At 37.9% G+C, this 20096-nt stretch overlaps 1 protein-coding gene across 2 annotated transcripts in view; it reads left to right on the forward strand.

The window, feature by feature from the left end:
• Nucleotides 1-20096, forward strand: part of SSH2 (slingshot protein phosphatase 2) — a 225926-nt gene that overhangs the window by 102047 nt on the left and 103783 nt on the right. The window contains exon 1 of one of the 2 annotated variants that reach the window (XM_012726477.1): nt 18477-18760. The exons of the other annotated variant lie outside the window; for it this stretch is intronic. Coding sequence (XP_012581931.1) covers nt 18705-18760 — 56 coding nt within the window. The 5' untranslated portion in view covers nt 18477-18704. Of the gene's footprint in view, nt 1-18476; nt 18761-20096 lie in introns of those variants that run through there. 2 annotated transcript variants of the gene reach the window in all.

Genomic DNA, 20096 nt, shown 5'->3' on the forward strand with positions numbered 1-20096 from the left:
CCATGTGGTCACCTCCGGGGCAGGCGGCAGGCGGGAATAGAACTCATACAGAAGTGGCTTTAGCTTCTCAATGCTGTGCTTTAACCCGCTGCGCCACCAGGGAGGGCCCAAATAAATAAATTTTTTTAAAAAAAGTGGAAGCTGGTTAGCAATTCTTGCAGAATTGTAATGATGAAATAGGAGATTATTTATATAGTTTGGCATAATGCTTGGCACTTAATAAATGCTCAATAAATGGTATTTACTATAACTGAGAATCATATAGCCCATTATAATCTTTGAGCAAGTGTCTTAACCAGAAAAGTTAGAGAGGGATTTCAAGTAGAGTGAACATCTGAAAATGCTGACCAGTAGAGATCATGCAGGATAAATGTTCAGCTGTGTGGTGAGCTGAGGGCCATTTTTTCATGCATTTCACATGTCTCCCTGCTTTATTGTAAGATGTTTAGTATCTAATTATATATTTTGTGCTTTTTTGAATACTTAGCACTAATACAGCACTTGGCAGAATTGGCCTTTGTTTACCCACCTGTAAAATAAGCATAGGGTATTTCAAAACATTAATATTTAGACCTTTAAAAGTTATGTTTTGAAGTTGCAATTAGAAATGTAATGTTGTTTTCTACTCCCTTTTTTATGACAGGATTTTTTTCTAGATTTATAGTGCATATGTCCAAGTGAAAGTATAAGTAGTAATTCCACTGTAATTAATGCTTTAGTTTAACAGACTACAAACTTTTCTTTCCTCTAAGATTAAAAAAGGGGAGAGAGGAGGTATCCTTGGGAGGAAGCATAGCTACCTCTTATTTTACTTGTTGCAAAGCAAAATTTGAACACTTTCAGTGATTTGCACCTTAAGTTTGATGAAACACCACAGGACTAGTTCCATCATTTAATTGAATATATCATTCAAGAAATAGTATCTAATTTAAACCAATATCAGTGTCACCTTTTGAGGTGGGGTAGCTATGGAGAATTAAGATGCTGTTAAGCAGAGAGTGCATCTTTTCAGAGACAACTTACAGCCCACAAAGAGATGCATTTGTGCCTTTATATATATTTTTTTAAGTGATGTAATTTCTTCCTAAAAGAATTAGGTTTTAAATGTGTACTTTGGTACCACTTTAGATTACTTTCAACTATAGTTTCAAAATTAATAGTAGGAGAGCTGTGTTTTGTTACAATTTAATGACTGTTTTATCATCCAACCCTTTGCCAGAGTACTGGAATAAATCACTGTTGTTTATAAGCAGTAGAAGAAAACAACTTTTCTTTCTTAAGTTGTAATTCATTTAATATTAGTCAAATCTGTTACAAGGCTCTCCATGTTACAGCACAAGGTATCTTTTCTGTGATAATATAAGGACGGCTTAGGTGCTTTCTATCAACCAGTAAATTTTAGTATGAAAGACTTCGTTTTTGACAGTCATTTATTATGCCTTCCAATTTTCTCAGTTTTTAAAGGGTATATTTTAATTATCCTGTTAAAATTCAACTTGGATATATTTTAATTAATTCAGGTTAATTTTAATAAGCAAATAATTTATCTTAAAAATCTTTGTTAAGAATTGTGTGGGGCCTCCTAGGTATCTACCCAAAAGACACAAAAACACTGATTCAAAAAGACACCTTCACCCCCATGTTTATTGCTGCTTTATTTACAATAGCAAAGACATGGAATCAATCCAAATGCCCAAAAGTGGATGACTGGATTAAAAAGATGTGGTACATATACACAGTGAAATATTACTCAGCAATCAAAAAAGAAACACATGCCTTTTGCAGCAACATGGATGGTACTGGAAAGGATCATGTTTAGTGAAATAAGCCAGAAAGAAAAGGAAAAATATCAAATGGTTTCACTGATAGCAGGAGTATAAAAGACCAGGGGAGAAAATAATAAGAATAACAAACAACTATACACCAGAGACATTTTATGGGGGTGGAGTAGAGAATGGGATCAAAAATGGGGAAGATGGGGAAGTTCACTGGACTATGCTGATGGTGTTACAGGGTAGCCCAGAGTAGACTGGGCCGCCTGTCTGTGGGGCCTCACCCATGTGTTCACAATTCATTTATACTGCAGACACACACAAAAGGGTCAATAACGGGTTAATTAACAAAAGGGGAAAGGAATAGGAAACAACCCAGGGAAAGAGAGTGGGATACAAAGTAATTGGAATACCTTACCCGCTTGGCTGATTGATAACACTGAGTGACGCAGTCAGGAGAGCTGTTTCCCAAGCAAGAGAGCAAGAGATGCAGTCGCACCCTATTTATCCCCCAAATGTCCCAGAATTCCTGCTAGCTCTGCCCTTGGGTCCTCGCTGTTCTCTCCCTGGTACTGCTGGGAGTTGTAGTTTCCAATCCCTGGAGAAGGGGGTAGAGTCCAGAAAGCTGGAGTAGGGGGTGAGGTCTACAAGACTCTACAGAGGTACTTCAGGACATCATTCCCCTTAACAATGGCACATGGGTGATTTGGTGATGGGAAGCCCACAGGGATTACAACTGAAATGGAAAAAGGCACAAAATGATGTAAAAGTAAACTATTATTATAAAAATAAACTATTATTAAATAATAACTAATATTATTTTTAAAAGTTCATTCAGTAAAAGATCTTTAAACATCTTTTAATTAAAAAAAAAAGAAAGAAAGAATTGTGTGTGGCCCTCCCTGGTGGCGCAGCAGGTTAAAGCGCAACACTGTGAAACTGGCTTCAGCTGTTTGGATGCGAGTTCAATTCTCACCTGGGAGGTGACCCACATGGCGCTGCAGACCTCTCCTGTCTCACCCACTGCTTCCCTCAACAGTGTACTTCGTTGAGCTTCCTGTTCTGCTCCTGCGCTGTCTCTGGTGAATCTTCTCACCACCCTGCACCTCTGGCCTGTACCCCAGTACTACATGCATAAATAAATAAATCTTTTCAAAAAAAAATAGTGTGGGGGCAGTAGCATCTCTCCTTTCCCAAAAATGGAATTGCTATTAAGTAAAATTTTTGAAGTAGTTTTTTATTATAATATTATTTAAGTTTCATGTCTTTATCATTAAAAGTCAACATATGTATATACTAAGCCCAAAAAGTACTATACTTTGCCATGCAACTGAAGTACAGTTGTAGTGAGGCAACCAGGAGCAGGGCAGGGCAGGCTGGTGGGGAAGTGGGGCAGCAGGGAGGTTGCAGGTCTCCCAACCCCAGGAGATTCTTTTGTTCTCTCTTTGGCCTCTCTCATGGTCCTGCCTCTCTGTAGTTGTCCTCTCGTAGCCATTATACCCTGACTTTCTAGTCTCAAGTGTGCACACTTAGCATGCCCATACCATAATCCAGGTGTCTGCCATCAGGCATGTGTGCCCTGAATCCATGATCTCAAGCACCTTCTGCATTTAAGGCTGCAGGTGATAGCCACAGAGGTCAGTGGCATTAAAGCCTGAGCATCTCATTACCTCACAATAGTACCTGACGTACTACTCATCCTTTTTCTCCTTTTCTTTGTGTAGCTACTAGTTGGTCTTACAGTAAAAAAGTTCTTTTTATTTTAATTAGTTCATCTACTTATTTGGTTTCTATATATACCACATGTGATTGAAATCATGTGATGTTAGTATTTCTCTGACTAATTTCATTAAGCATATTCCATCTAGATTCATACATGTTGGATTTCATCTACTTATTTTTGTAACTGGGTAGTATTTATTGTGTATCTATACCACATCTTCTTAATCCAGTCATCTGTTGATAGGATCGTAGGTTGTATCCAGCTGTTAACTATTGTAAATAATACTGCAATAAACAAGGAGGTTTGCAGATCACTTTAAATTAGTGTTACTGTATTTTTCAGGTAAATTCCAAGAAGTGGGATTATTGGATCATATGAAATTTCTATTTTAATTTTTTAAAGACTCTCCATACTGCATTACATAATGGTTAAACAATTTACATTCCCACCAACAGTGTACAGGAGTTCCTTCTCCCCACATCCTCTCCAACACTTATTTCTTCTTTTGGATAATAGCCATTCTCATACAGATATAAGGTGATATAAGGCTTGTTGTTTCAATTTTGCAATTCCCTAGTAGATGCAATTCCCTAATAGAGATAATGAACTTTTCCTGTTGGGATTGCTAGTTCCTAGCCCAACACAATTCCTTCCCTTGAAGGGCTTTCTTTGTGAAAGCCATCAGTTGCATTATAATCTTTCAATTGAATTGCTGTTAATTGAAACAAAGTACATTCCAGATTAGTTTACCTGAATCTGTTACTTTACCTATAAAATTATGAAAATATTAGTCCCAAATGTAATTGCTATTAAATTAGATCACTTAAGGTGAAGAACTTTACAATATATTAATAAATAATTTAATCTCTGGCAATGTTATTTTAAGTGCCTCTAGAACAAAAAAAAATTAGTTTTTTATTCTCAATTATGTGAATTAGGAGGCCTGTGTTTGCATTGGTTGCATGACCTTGAACAAGTATATTCATTCTTTGAGACTCAGTTTCTCCTTCCTCAAAAAAAATTTTTTAGCCTGCTTATTGTGAAGTATACGCAATATACAAGTGTAAAAACACTTCAATTAGCAGACAAATTACTAGTGCACACGTGTTATATCATAGTTGTATTATATCAATAGTTAATATCTTTTATTTTCATTCTTCTCATGGTTAGCTTGTAGCAGCAGAGCATTTTCCTGGGATAAAAGTTAATTTAGAAGGTTTGTGAAGCACTATAAAAATCTTTTTAAAACTCTTAAAGTATTTCTCTTCTAATTACCTAATGTATTCATTTTATTAGGGATGCTTATAACCCCAAATAGTTTTACAGCTTTGGGCTTAAATCACAGTGGGAAGGAAATTATAAATCATTTTATGAATCTCCAGAAAGGTTGGAAAAATGACAACTAAAATAATGATTTCACAAAAATTACCTATGTGAAGATTACTCTTAGAGAAACTGGTTGTCTCTTTTTATTTGTTAGAAACCATAAATAACTTAAATAATAATTAGGCTATTAAGCTTAATTGTAATAAGCTTAATAAGCATACTAGGTCCTTAAGTATCTGAAACCAACTGATAGCCTTCCTCAGAGATTTTTAGACAGAATGTGAATTACAGAGTTTTTTCCTCAACATTTTATTTTAAAATGTAAGCACATAAAGAGTTGTAGAGTTAGCAACCACATACATATTACCCTGGATTCACAATTAACATTTTGTTATATTGACTTTATCACATATCTATGTATCCATCCCTCAGCTAGAAAATTTTAAGCAGGAAAGGTTTTTATTTACTTTTTTATACTAGGTGTACTTTATATTGGTGCGCTTCACAGATTCTGTGTCTTTACAAATTGATGGTTTGTGGTAACTGCACTGAGCAAGTCTACCTGCATTATTTTTCCAAGAGCATGTGTTCACGTCACATTTTGGTAATTCTTACAATATTTCAAACTTTTTTCTTTATTATTACATCTATTATGGTAATCTGTAATTGGTGATTTCAATGCTTGGGGCACCACAAATTATGCCCATATAAGACAGTGAACTTAAGCAATAAATATATATATTCCAGCCATTCTAGTTTTCCTGACCTGTCTCCCTCTCCTGAGAACTCCCTATCCTGTGATATACAATATCAAAATTAAGTCAGTTAATAATTCTACAATGGGGGACTCCCTAGTGGGGGGTAAAGCACAGCTCTATGAAGCTACCCACAGCCACTGCAACATAGGTTCAATTCCCAGCCAGGGTGGTGAAACACATGGTAAAGCAGACCTTTCCTGTCTCCCCTGTTATTCCCCTCAACAGTGTATTTTAGTCCATCTGTCTGTTCTGTTCCCCACTATGTCTCTGGTGAATCCTCTCACACCCCCACACCCCCCACACACATCTCTGGCCTACACCCAATTCTTATATGCATAAATAAATAAATCTTTAAAAAACAATAATCATAATAATTCTACAATGACCTATGTGTGTCAAATAAAAGGAAGAGTTGCATGTTTCTCACTTTAAATCAAAAACCCAACGTGATTAAGCTTAGTGAGGAAGTCATATCAGAAATTGAGGGAGGTAGAAAAGGCCACTTTTGCCAATAAGTTAGCAGTGTTGTAAATACAAAAGAGAAGTCCTTGAAGGAAATTAAAGATACCACTTCAATTAACCCACAAATGATAAGAAAGTAAATCAATCTTATTATTGATAGGGAGAGACTTTGAGTAGTCGAGATATGATGCCACAATGTTCCCATAAGCCAAAACCCAATCCAGAGCAATGTCCTAACTCTCTTTAAAACTATGAAGGCTGGGGCCCTCCCTGGTGGCACAGCGGGTTAAAGCACAGCACTGAGAATCTAAAGCCGCTTCCGCATGAGTTCGATTCCCGCCTGCCCCAGAGGTGACCACATGGAGGTGACCACATGGAGGTGACCACATGGCGTGGCAGACCTCTCCTGACCAGCCCGCTGCTCCCCTCAGCAGTGTACTTCGTCCATCTGCCTGTTCTGCTCCCCACTCTGTCTCTGGTGAAGCCTCTCACCGCCCCTGAGCCTCTGGCCTGTACCCCAGTTCTGTATGCACAAATAAATAAATCTTAAAAAAAAAAAAAAACTATGAAGGCTGAAAGAAGCTAGGAAACTGCATAAGACAAGTTTGAAGTTAGCAGAGGTTGGCTTACAAAGTTTAAGGAAAGAAGCTGTTTCTAATATAAAATGCAAGGGAAACAGCAAGTGATGGTTTTAGAAGCTACAGCAAGTTATCCAGAAGATTTAGCAAAGATAATAAAAGTAGTTTCAGGTTTTCTTTAAATATAAAAGTTTCATTTTTTCCTCAAAGTTTAAAATTTGTCAGTTGTTTACACAACAATATAATTCTGGGAATATGACTTTAAACCTCCATGGGTGTTCATGGGTGTTCACTGATCCTCTACCAAACTCCAGTGTCCCTGGTCCTATACCCTTTCTTCTCCTGTTCCCTTCTTTCTACCCTCTCTTCCCTCCAGTAGCCAGTATACTTTTCAGTTTCCCAATTATTTGTGCTGTGTTTTGCCTATTTGTTTTTACAATGAGAGGAAACCATCCTATAGCTATCTTTCAGTTTCTGACTTATTTCACTGAACATAATGACCTCAAGATTGAACCATCTTGTCCCAAAGAGCACTATTTCATCTTTTTAAACTGTACAGTAGTACTCCATTGAGTATATAGTCCACAATTTCTATCTCCAGTCATCTGTCATTGGGCATTTAGATTGGTTCCATTACTTCACTATTGTTTGTAATGCTGCTGGGAACATAGGAGTTCATAAATCTTTTCATAGTGATGTTTTCATATTCTTTGGGTAAATAACTTGTATTACAGATTTTCAAGGTAGTCAGAAAACAGCCTTATAGTGGAAGAAAATGCCATATGGGGCTTTCATAGCTAGAGAGGATAAGTCAATACCTGGTTTCAAAGTTCAAAAGTCAGACTGACTCTTAATTAGGTTAATGTAACTGATGACTTTAAGCTAAAGCCAATGTTCATTTAACATCTGAAAGTCATAGGGCCCTTAAAAATTATGTTAAAAGCCCCCTGTATAGCTCTATAAATAGAACAAAGCCTGGTTAATAGCACATCTGTTTACAACATGGCTTACTGAATATTTTAAGCTCACTGTTAAAGACTACTGCTCAGAAAAAGATTCCTTCAAAATATTACTGTTTATTAATAATGTGTATGGCCATTGAAGAGCTGTGATGGAGATATATAAGGAGACTACTGTTTTTCATTCCTGCTAACACAAATTTCAACTTAAATTCTTATTATTTAAGAAATTCATGTCCATAGATGCCATAAATAATGATGTCTCTAAATCTAATTAAAAACCCTCCAGAAAGTCTGCACCATTCAAGGTATGGTTAAGAACAGTCATGATCCATGAGGGGAGGTCAAAGTGTCATCATTACTAACAGTTTGGAAGATACTGATTCTAACCTCATGGATGACCTTGAGGGCTTCAAGACTGGTGGAGACAGTAACTGCAAATTAGAATAACAAGAATAGAATAACAAGACAGCTAGAATTAGAATTGGAGCCTGAATATGTGGCTGATTTGATTCAATCTCATAATAAAATTTTAATGGATGAAGAGTTGCTTCCTATGGATGAGCAAATAATGTGACTTCTTGAGATGGGATTTATAAATGTTATTGAAATGACAATAAAGACTTAGAATGTTACATCAACTTAGTTGATAAAGCAGCAGCAGGGCTTGAGAGGATTGCCTTAAATTTGAAAGTTTGAAACCAGATGTACTGTGGGTTAAATGCTACAAACAGCACTGCAGACTACAGAGTAGTCATTCATGAAAGGAAGAGTCAGTGAATGCAACAAACTAATTGTTGCCTTATTTTAAAGAATTTCCACAACTACCCAACCTTTAGCACTCACACTGTTATCAATCAACAGCCATCAACATTGAGGCAAGACCCTCCATCTACATAAACATTATGACTCACTGAAATCTCAGATGATGGTTAGTATGTTTTAACAATAAAACTATTCTTAAGTTAAGATGTACATACTGTCTTTTAAGAAAATGCTGTTGCACACATAACAGGTTACAGTAGAGTGCAAATATAACTTGTATATGCATTGGGAAATTTTTTTAAAAAGTGACTTTATTGTAATGTTAGCTTTATTCTTGAGGCCTGAGCCCAAACCTGTAATGTCTCTGTATCTATTTTATATAGCTCCCTTAAGAAATAGAGAAAAGGAAGCCAGAAAAAAATGTATATATACATATGTGTGTGTGTGTGTCTGTATTTTGGGTTTTCAAAAAAGTTATGATGTATTTTTCATAATTTTTCCAACAATCCAATACATTTATGTATTTATATATGTGTGTGTGCATGTGTGTGAATGAAAAGGAGCCAAGTACATAGGAGGAGTTACTTATCAAGGAGATGGAAATGGCTCATAAAGAAGTTTTTAAGGAAGCTGCAATTGTGTTGTTTTCTTAAAATCTGAAGAGTAAAATGTGAGAACATGACAGTGCTGTCTATTGAGTATTTTACTGTTATCTTCCCTGTTCTTTACTGTATGTTTGAAATATTTCACAATTAAAAATTAAAAGATTTGCTACTTAGTCTTCTTTTTCCCTAGCAAAGTATTTTTCACTTCACTGAAGAACCATTGTGCACTTGGCCTTCAAATTGAGCTGGATTGAATAGAATCTGACAACACCTTATCTTTTCTCAGTTAGTTTATGTACTAGCTAAAGAGTGATACAGAGTACCCAATTTCTACGAAGGTTTGAGAAGTATACCTTCTTGGTTTTGTGTAAGTCAGAGTTAAAACGTTACTTCCTATATTATAGTTAAATTTCTTGAAGATAGTTGACATGATTTTTGAAAGTCTATAATTGTATGGTGTGTGATTTTGCATGTTCACCTGATTTCAGAAAAGGAAGACATGGAAAGTGAAATATGGTCAGGGAAGTTGATACGTGAAAGCTTAGAGATAAGGATGCTGCTTAGCCAGAACCTGGAAACCTGACCAGTCTAAACAAACTGCATAGTACTAAATTGCTTGTGAAAGGGCTGAATCAATCCTGCTGCGATTTGAACTTTTGGCTCCTGAAAGTCTAGAGTAAGTTTAAAAATAAAGCCCTTACCTACTGGGTTGTATTCCAGTCACTCTACTGGATTCTTTATATGGAGGCATCTGTCTGAAAAACAAGAGGCAGCAAGAGTAAGATGAGATAGTGAAAGAATCTTAGGGACTTCTCCCTATACAAGATGTGAGGAAATGAATTCTCAGGGAGAATGACGATTACTAATGTATGATTTCTTTTAGAGTCTTAAGAAAAATATAGTGGGGTGTGTGGTATAAAGGACCAACCAATCAATATAATTAATGCTATGACTTGCCTAGTACTGTGCTAGGCTCTAGGGAGGCTTAAAAGGGCTACTGTATCTATCTTGATTACCTCCAGGAGAGAGAAATTATGTGGCATCATAAAATAAAGAATAAAATCTTGAATAACAATACAGATTATAAATTCTAAAGGAGTTATAAAAATGTCATAGCATGCTATAAAAACAAGGAATAGTCCTTTGGATTTAATCAGAAGACCTATGTTCACATTCAAGCTCTGACACTTGCAAACTTGGGCAGATCACTTAATTTCTTTTTTAAAAAATAATTATTTATTTATGCATACAAAAACTGGAGTACATGCCAGAGGTGTGCAGGCATGAGAGGATTCACCAGAGACAGAGTGGGGAGCAGAACAGGCAAATGGATTGTTCACTGCTGAGGGGAGTACTGGAGCAGGTCAGGAGAGACCTGCCATACCATGTGGGTCACCTCCTGGGCTGGGGTGCCAACTCATGCTGCAAGAGGCTGTGGACAGATTCACAGTGTTGTACTTTAATCCATTGCACCACCAAGAGTCCAGATCACTTAGTTTCTGACAATCCCAGGTAATTCTGTTCACCTATAGAAAGGATTATAATGAGAATTAAGTGAGGATGGATATGAAAGCACTACTAGTTATTGAAAGAGCTGAGAATTAAGTAGATCTTGAAAAATGTTATATACTGATAATCTGAAAGGCCAATAAAAGTCTCAGGGGCCCGCCCTCCTGGCGCAGTGGGTTCAGACACAGCCCTGCAAGCCCTGCAAGCTAGCTGCAGCCACTTCAGTGCAAGTTCCACCTCCATCCCAGGAGGTGATCACATGGCACAACAGACCTCTCCTGTCTCACCTGCTGCTCCCCTCAGCAGTGTCAATCTGCCTGTTCTGCTTCCCACTCTGTCTCTGGTGACTCCTATAAACCCTCCTCCCCCTTCACCTCTGGCCTGTACCTCAGTTCTGTATGCATAAATACATCTTTTTTTAAAAAGGGAGCAATTTAGGGCCCTCTCTGGTGGCACAGCAGGTTAAAGCACAGCATTGAGAATCTAAAGCCGCTTCCGCATGAGTTCGATTCCTGCCTGTCCCGGAGGTGACCTGTGGCAGACCTCTCCTGACCCGCCCGCTGCTCCCCTCAGCAGTGTACTTCCTCTATCTGCCTATTCTGTTCCCCACTCTGTCTCTGGTGAAGCCTCTCACCGCCCCTGAGCCTCTGGCCTGTACCCCAGTTCTGTATGCACAAGTAAATACATCTTTAAAAAAAAAAGGAACAATTTAATCTGAAAGAAGAATGAGACTTAGATATAGGAATATATGATAGAAACCACCTTACTCTAGCAAAGATTTGTTTAGGGGATGGGTAAAAGATAGTTACTCTGAGTGTTTTTGCAAAGGGATGAAGTTGAAAGTAACACGCTAAAATGAATGGGTTATGTTAGGATCTAAATTATACAGGTTCTGAAGGTGGAAAGAAGAATTTGGACTTAATCTAAAAGGCATCAAGAACTATTTATGACTTTTGAGTAGGAAATCATTATACAAGTATTTAATTTATCATGATAATCCAGTAACTAACAAAATGCATAATATACTTATTCAGCATTAGTCGAACTGAATTCAGCTAATCTGTTAACAATATGTAGGATGAACTGGGCACATTTGAGCCTAGGCTTCTTATTACGTAGATATTAGTCTGGTTCATCTTTCACTGTAACAAAGAATGACAATACCTGTCTATCTATTAGGGTTATTTGAAACATCAGATCAGTTGATGATGATGCCATTATTACCCAAAAATAGATTAAATTCCTCCTTTCCTGTCAAATACTATTTAAAAAAAAATGTATAGATCCAAGTACTTTGAAAAATGTCTCCAGTAACTATTAGTTTAAAATACAGATTTTTAAATGATTCTGGTAGAAATAAGATGGTATACAAAAGACTATCTTATTGCTACATTTAATATTAGGTCAAGTTCCTATTATTGTCAAGACCTGCTAGACATAGTGAGAGAATCAAGCAGAGGAGAAACACCAGGTGCAATATGGTACATATTTAGTCTCCAGGGGCTATTCCTGCTGACATTCGCCCTTTCCAGTGAACCTTCAGGAAGACAGTATAAAATATTGGGTAAAAAAAACAGGTTCTGCCACACAGGGGCCTACCTGGTGGTGCAAGGGGTTAAAGCACAGCACTTTTAGGCTGTCTGCAGCCACTGCAGCACTGTCAGGGTGTGGCCCGTGTGGCACAGCAGACCTCTCCTGCCTCACCCGCTGCTCCCCTCAGCTATGTATTTCAGTTGATCTGCCTGTTCCACTCCCCACTCTTGTCTCTAGTGAATCCTCTCACCTAACCCCCAGCCCCCCAACTCTGGCCTGTACCCCAGTTCTTGTATGCATAAGTAAAATAAATTTAAAAAAAAGAAAACAGGTTCTGAGCCAGAATAACTGGCTGGGTTTGAAATACTACTATATAACCTTAAACAAGTTATTTAACTTTTCTGAACCTCATAAAGATAATAATAGAATCAGAGGGTTGTTTGTGAGAATTAAGTGATACACTGAATGTAAACTCTAAATAGAAGACCTGGTACACTGAATGTCAGCTCACTAAATGTCAGTATTGTTTTTATTTTCAAGACCTTCTTAGCCTCCATTCTTTTAAGCTCCCAGATTCATATAATTATATACTTTCATGCATGAGTGTTTGTTAAAGAGCACTTATATATATATATATATATGTTTATATATATATATTAAGAGCAGTTATATATATATATATATAAATATTTACATATGCTATATATATTTATAGTTGCATATGCAGGGAAAATTTCTGGAGATACTATCAGTCATCCCTGGGTAATAAATAGGATGGTGGAGATCAGAAGAATGGCTTTTACTTTAACTTTCTGGAAACTGAAAAAAAAATATTTCAATCATCCAATGTATTACTTTTATTATTTTTTAAAAGAATAAAGTGTTAGAGTATATATTAAATGTTTAAGTTTTGTAAGGTGTATTGGATGTGAAAAGTGATCCATAAATGCCTATTATTTTTACTAAACATAGAGTGTGGAGCTTTTGTAACCTGAAGAAATCAGCATTTTAGCATCTTTCCTACTGCAGCATATGGTGGTTAAAACCATGGGGGAATGAATGCCGTAGAGGTCGCCTCTTGTGTCTATGTAGATTTTTTCAGTATTCCCCCATTACTCTTATGGTGGAAAGTTCCATGACAAAGGCTGGGAAAAGTACAGTGATGTTTTCCATCCATTGTATAAAACAATTGATATTCTTTTAAATAAGACTATTAGCCAGGTGATGATTGCAAAACATGATTGCTTTTAAGAGCTTTTATTTACAGTTTTGCTTTTTGTACTGTCTGAAGGGTGTCTTTGATATATGTAGTGAGATAGCACTTGCTGATGTCTGAGCAACCTATTTGAAAATTAGGGGTATTATTTTGAGAGCTGTATCCTAGTGTTTTACAGATTAACAGGATACAGAATGTTGTGCTACTCCAGGTAACAGGCTTTTTGTTTTGCAATTCAAAGGGTTGGCTTTTCTCCCTTTTGACATGTGGGACTAATTTACTACTTATTTCTTAGATCAAACCCTTAGAGGAAACATAAAAATACAGTTAGCTTTTCTGATTGGTTTAAGTATTTTTTTCTTATGATTATATATTTTAAAACTCAAGTGATATAAATTAATATTATTTCAAATGTTAAAAAGTATAAAAATCCTGTAAGCACTGAAGATTTCACATTATTGCAGGTGAACGATATTGAGTTGATATAATTAAGTACTTGTCAAACAATGATAGTAAAAACTTCCTGAATAAAATGGTGATACATAAGGAAAGTTTGTATGTATTTTAAGTCTCTTCATTCATTCATAAAATTATTACTCCAAGTACAAGCAAATACAACTAACTTTCTGTTGTTGGAAGCTGATTGGCCTGTTTATTAGATAATAATATTAATGAATTTGTGCTCTCTCCTTCACAAAGCATTTTTCTTTATGTAGCTTAATAAACTTGTGAGGTAAACATTACCAGACCTATAGCTTGCTGGTAGACAAGGTAGCTAAAATCTGGAATTTATGTTATAGTCACTGACATCTTTTTTTTTTTTTTAAGATTTATTTATTTGTACATACAGAACTGGGGTACAGGCCAGAGGCTCAGGGGCGGTGAGACAGAGTGGGGAGCAGAACAGGCAGATCGAGGAAGTACACTGCTGAGGGGAGTAGCGGGCGGATCAGGAGAGGGCTGCCACGCCATGCGGTCACCTCCTGGGCAGGCGGGAATCGAACTCATGCGGAAGTGGCTTTAGCTTCTCAGTGCTGTGCTTTAATCCGCTGCGCCACCAGGGAGGGCCCGACATCTTTTTTTTTTTAAGTTTTTTTTTTTTTTTTTTAATGCATACAAGAGCTGGGGTATAAGCCAGAGGTTCAGGGATGAGTAAGGGGGAGGGGTGGAGAGGATTCACCAGAGACAGAGCCAGTAGCAGAACAAAGGCAGATTGACTGAAATCCACTGCAGAGGGGCACAGCAGGCCAGACAGGAGAGGTCAGCTGTGCCATGTGGGTCAGCTCCCTGGCTGGGAATAGAACCAACCCCACAGTGGCTGGAGTGGCTAGTGTAAGCCTATAGCTCAATAGCCCTGAGACTTAACCCCTGCACCACCAGGGAGGTCCTGTTCAAAGTATTCTTTTAAGTATTTAATTAAGATTACCTCACAATAATTGCATAAATTAGTTGCTAACACAGAGCCACAAATAATTAAAATTATCCAAAATTCACAGCGATTGGTTATACAGGGACTCAAACCTAACTTATTAATTCCAAGTCTAGGTATTATAAGCACTAGTTCCTTTGAACTAGACGACTTTAAAAGTGGATTAAATGCATTTCTTGGGAACTCCAGATTGGCAAAAATTTCTTTTCTAAGGTTCCTCACTCACAAAAACAGATCTTAGGATTTTCCTTAGGGTTTATTACCCCATTTTACGCATGAAATTGAGTGACTTGTCCAAAATCTTAGTTTATGAAGTTGATCATGTTAGAACTAGAATTTAAGTCCACTGGTTTCTAGCCCACTGCTTTCAATTTCTTGTTGAAATTTTGTTACAGCTTATAGTACAAGGCACAGGGCATGTTCACTGTTTATTTGAACAGATAAAGAGAATCCTGGAGCTCTCCATAGATTTTACAGACCTTTTAATGCTCTTTTAGGAAGCCAAGTACACAGGCACACCAGGCTGGGAAGCTGGCATGCAAGGAGACCAGCACAGGCTGGGCAGGCAACCGAACCTAATCTCCTGGCCCTCCACGAGTCTTTGCACTCTTTCTCTACCCTTTCTGGCGTTCCCAGTCTCATGGTCTCACCTCTAAGTGGTCCTGCTCTCTGGGCCCACCCCGTTAGCCCTCTCCTGTAGGCACAGGTGTGAGCATTTACACATGTGACGGTCTATGCTCTTTAGCCCCAGGTGTCCATAATCAAAGGCACGCGTGACCCTTGTTTGTACTGCTCTGCCTGGGCATCCATGTTAGTAGCGGAAGGAATGCAAATAAAGCCTGATAACCTCATTTACCCTACATGACTGCAAAAACATGTTCATATAATTCACTCATATTTTGTTGCAACTTTAGGTCTGTCCTGGAATACAGTTAGGTTATCATGTAAGTTTCCAGTTTTAATGTTTATACTTTATGGAGAGATAGGTAGAGACATAGTAGTAGAAGTACCTTCTGGATAAAAAGTACATTTTTAAAAAGTTTACTGCTAAAATGAAGGATGATGTAATGAATATATTTTTAAAAGATTTAAAATTTACAGCTATAACATATAATTCTACCAACAAAATGTAATTTGGTCATATGTAATGCTATTAAAATCCAGTTAAACACTTAGAATATTTATACTGCTGAGCCTTGAAAGGGTTAGCAAATGACATGACAAACATCCATTTCAAATCTTAAACAAGAGTATAAAAAATATCCATAAATTCTTCTTCAGGGTCTTTGTGCAGATTTTTATTTTTATTTTTTAAGAGAGAAAACCCCTTTTTGACTTCATGTAGAGTAGAAAACTAGCTTAGTTTATTTCATGCTGTTCAGTCTAATTTGGATTTTTTTTTTTTAATTCCTAGATGCTTGGGTACAGAGAATTTGCTCCCGAGAGCCTTGTTATCTGACAGTGGAGAATAAAGGATTAAATTGAGCTGAAATTAAATTGATTGACATTTTGACACTACAGATTGTGATAAAAGGGGAATTTGTTAAACTTTTTTTTAAAGGCAGAAAGAACGCTTTCCTTACAAGTATCCCAGTTTGCAAAGGTGATTATTTTTTCTTAAAAAAATGAGGCATATTCTAGTACTTTCCCAATTTCCCAATTTCTAGTACATTTGAAACTCTCTTGAAACGTCCTGGATGGGCATGTTAAAATAATCTTTGCTGAGCAGGCGCTAACAGAGAGAGGTCTTTTGAGGGGAAACAAAGGACTACCCACTTCTGAGGTGTCACTATAGAAGCCTATTTATAAAAGACAAGTGTACATATTTAGGAAATCTTTATCTTTAGTGTTTTTAAATGCAGGAGAGATTAAATGTGAATTGATAAGATACATTCATTGCCTGCTGACTTTTCAAACCGATACAGATGATTATGTTATAATCTTTCCTAAAATGGCATCATTTTGTGTCAATTAAATCACATCTCTGCTGTGTCTTGAAATGAACTGGACTCACCTTAACAGTGCTGTTCTAAACAGCACTCTTTTTTTTTTTTTTTTTTTATCACTGCAGGAGGCTGTAATATATTACAGCCAGGATGAAGTTTCAAAATGGCAAGTTTGCCAGATATTTAAAGCAATTTATTTTGGGGTGTATCAGCAGATTTTTTTTTTTCATACACTGCCATTTGGGTCCCTGCTGACACAGCCTGAATAAATCTTTCAAACATTTCCTTCCTAGAGATTGATAAAGATGATGATGCACTGGACTCAAAAATTCAGATCTTTCATTAACTCTTCACTTACAAATTAGCACCTTCCTATTACCAGATCTCTAAGAAATGTAGATACCTCTTTTCAACATGAGTTTGCACTATTTCACATTCCTCAGACCTTGGCAATCACTTTACATTCTATGGAGGGATCGACTAGAAAAAAAAAAAGTAATTCTGTTTTTCAGCAGAGTTTATAGTTTAGAATGATTATGTCATTTACTAGATGTTGGAAACTGCTAAATTTGCCAATATGAAAAAAAATCTGTAAATTTATATAAAACAAACTTATTTCCTAACTCTAGTAAATGGTGATTCTTAAAGTGACTTCTCCCTAATGTTAGTCTCTCTTGTAATTGCATAATGGTGTTTTTTTAATTATTATTAATTTCTGTTCTTAGATTTCTTAAAGTAACATTTATTGATGCATATATATTTTAGTCAAGAAAAGTTAAATGTTGATGCCAGAAAATACTTGTACTAATGAGACTGGAAGGGCAAGAGATAAGGGAGCTAACTTTTGTAAGCCACTTATAATAGCTTCAGGAGAGAGAAAAGAATCTCACTTTACAAAGAGTTGGTTCCTCCTCAGGTGAAAGGCACTACTCAGTGAACTGGAAAGGAACATAATAAGGACTAGAAAGGCTTAAACCCATTAAGACATCAGAGAGTAACTGGTGGGGGACAAACCTCTGCCAGTAGGCATAAAACCAGGGCTCTGGTTCACTTACATATGAGGTTGCACTTTATATCTGGAAAATGAGGATATATATATATATATATATATACTCTCTGGCCTGTCTTGCTCTGGAGATCCTGTAGCGCAACATATCTCAACAATGGCTGCGCACTGAAATCACCTGAGGAGCTTTGAAAATTGCTAAGTCCCAACCTCAAGAATTACGATTTGATGGGTTTTAGAGTGTAACCTGGGCACTGGAATTTTTCAACACTGCACAAGTGATACATATCATAGTGCAGCAAGGCTCTGTGTGAATCTATTTTGTAAGTTGATTAGGAAAGTACTTTATAAATTTATTTTCAAAGAGTAACAAATGTTATCAACAGTGTAGATAGGGTATCCCTCTCCCACCCCATCGTAACTTTAGCTGCTTTGATTTTAAAATAAAAATCCAGCTATCTTTGAATTACCCCCACCCCAATCCCGCGAACCTTCAGCTCACAAGATGCCCCTGATAAATATTTTGCTGCTTTTGTGAATATGATGTGGCCTTTTAAAGTTTTAAGATCATTTGAAAAAATAGGATTTATTTTGCGGTACAAGGTATAGAGTCAGCTAACAGAAGACACCCTTGTGTCTAAGCATCTGCCCTTAAAGAAATTCGGGTCTTTTTTGCTTTTCCCAGCTGTCTTCACTCCTAGCCACAGCGTCTTGGGACCGACCCTTAGCTCTAGCCTCGGGATTTGGTGGGTGCCATGAACTCGGAGGCGGGACATTGGCAGAGCCTACCCTCCCGACTCTGAGAACCCTCCCAGCCGGCGGGACTCGCCCAGCTGCGGCGCCCCGCCCCGGACGCGAGTGGGGGCGGGTTGCTGGCGGCTCAAAGCAAGACTCGAAGGCCGAGCCCTAGGGCTGCGGCGGCTGCCTCCGCGCGACCCGGCCAGCCCATTTCGGCGGTCGGGAGCCGGCGCAGCCTTACGCGACCGCTAAGTGCCGGACCGGAGGGGGGCCAGAATGTGGAGCTGTGCGCTTTGAGTCGGCTCCATGACTTTGAGCACTTTGGCCGGCGAGAGGAAGGCGCCCCACCGCCTGCACCTGCAGCCTCTGTGGCCCCGACATGATCCCCTACTTCTCCGCCAACGCGATTATCTCGCAGAACGCCATCAACCAGCTGTGAGTGCGCCGCGCGCCCTCCCACCCTCCGCATAAGCTTTGGAAAGTTTGCTTTTCAGCAGCCACATTGCTCAACGTCCTGGGGGCAAGAGATCGAGCTAGGGCGAAATCGCACCCCGGGTGCTTGGAGATCTCAGGCGTTCGAAGCTGGGGACAATTCTTTGAGCTAGAAAGTGCCCCCAGGAGAGGTAGCAGGCTGCTGAATCCTTTGGGAAAATTTCTGTTAAACTTTGAGGGAGTCTAAAAGTAGGGTCTCAGGGAAGTTGTCTGTGGTGAATGAGTGACAGGCGGCGCGCCGTTTGGCGCTCGGGTGACTGGGGATGAAGGGCGTTCGGTTGCTTCTGAACGTCCTGCCGGAAACGCTCGCTCCCTTACGCGTCTTGTTGGTGATCACGCTCCCGCGTTTGTTGTTGGTTTTGGTTTGTTTTGTTTAACTTTGCCTGTGACCATAGGTTTCTATTGCAAGCCATTCGCAAAAAGAAAGGCAGCCCGTTGTTCGCTTCCTCTAGTCGTAGTTTGGAATTATTTCAGAATGTGGATGTCAGTAGTTTGACATTTTTTTCCTACTCCCTGTAAGTACTTAAGTAGTGTGTGCTCATAACCCAAACTTGAACGCATACCTGCATTCAATGAAGTGAAAGGTTCTAGCCCACCTTTAAACCGTCACTGTTTTTTTGTTTTGTTTTGTTTTAAGAGTCTCTGGAGTTGTCTTCCCTTCTATTGTGGTTTAGCCATTTCTGAGAGCAGTGTGCTGAAACTTGTGATTAGTCATCTCAGTTATAAAGAGCAGAGTTAGAGGAACTCTACTTACTTATTTTGCATCTTTAAACAGGTAGAGTGGTTTAGGTTACTTAAGCAGTTGACTTTGCTAGTGTATTAGCCCTCACTTCAGAGTGGCTTCAGAAGTGTCACCTCTGAGGTTTTCTAAGACTCCTTGCACTCAAGCAGGTTAACCCTGAAGTTTTTCAAATTTAATGTCCAAGAATGGAAACTTTGCATTTTTTCTTATTGAAGGTCCAGAAATAGCAGGTAGAGTGATTTAAAATCTTACATCTAATTAACTATGTTAAATAATGATTTGGTTTCTCCTATCAAATTAAGTTAAAATCATTTGAGTTTCTTTTGTGTTGATTCATCATAGAGCATCTTTTAAAAAAAATGGTTTTATTGCCTGTACGGTAAGCAGATTTAAATCAATTGCTTAAAAAAAAAAACATGAAGTAAAAGGAGTGAATAATCGGAGACTTGGTTAATCAATCTCAAAACAATAGTGTTGACAATGCTTCAAAAATAAAAAGACATCTTTCAGACCGGTAAGAAAATAAATTTCTGTTGT

The sequence above is a fragment of the Condylura cristata genome, unplaced genomic scaffold (genome assembly GCF_000260355.1).
Source record: "Condylura cristata isolate star-nosed mole 26May11 unplaced genomic scaffold, ConCri1.0 scaffold00017, whole genome shotgun sequence".
Lineage (NCBI taxonomy): Eukaryota > Metazoa > Chordata > Mammalia > Eulipotyphla > Talpidae > Condylura > Condylura cristata.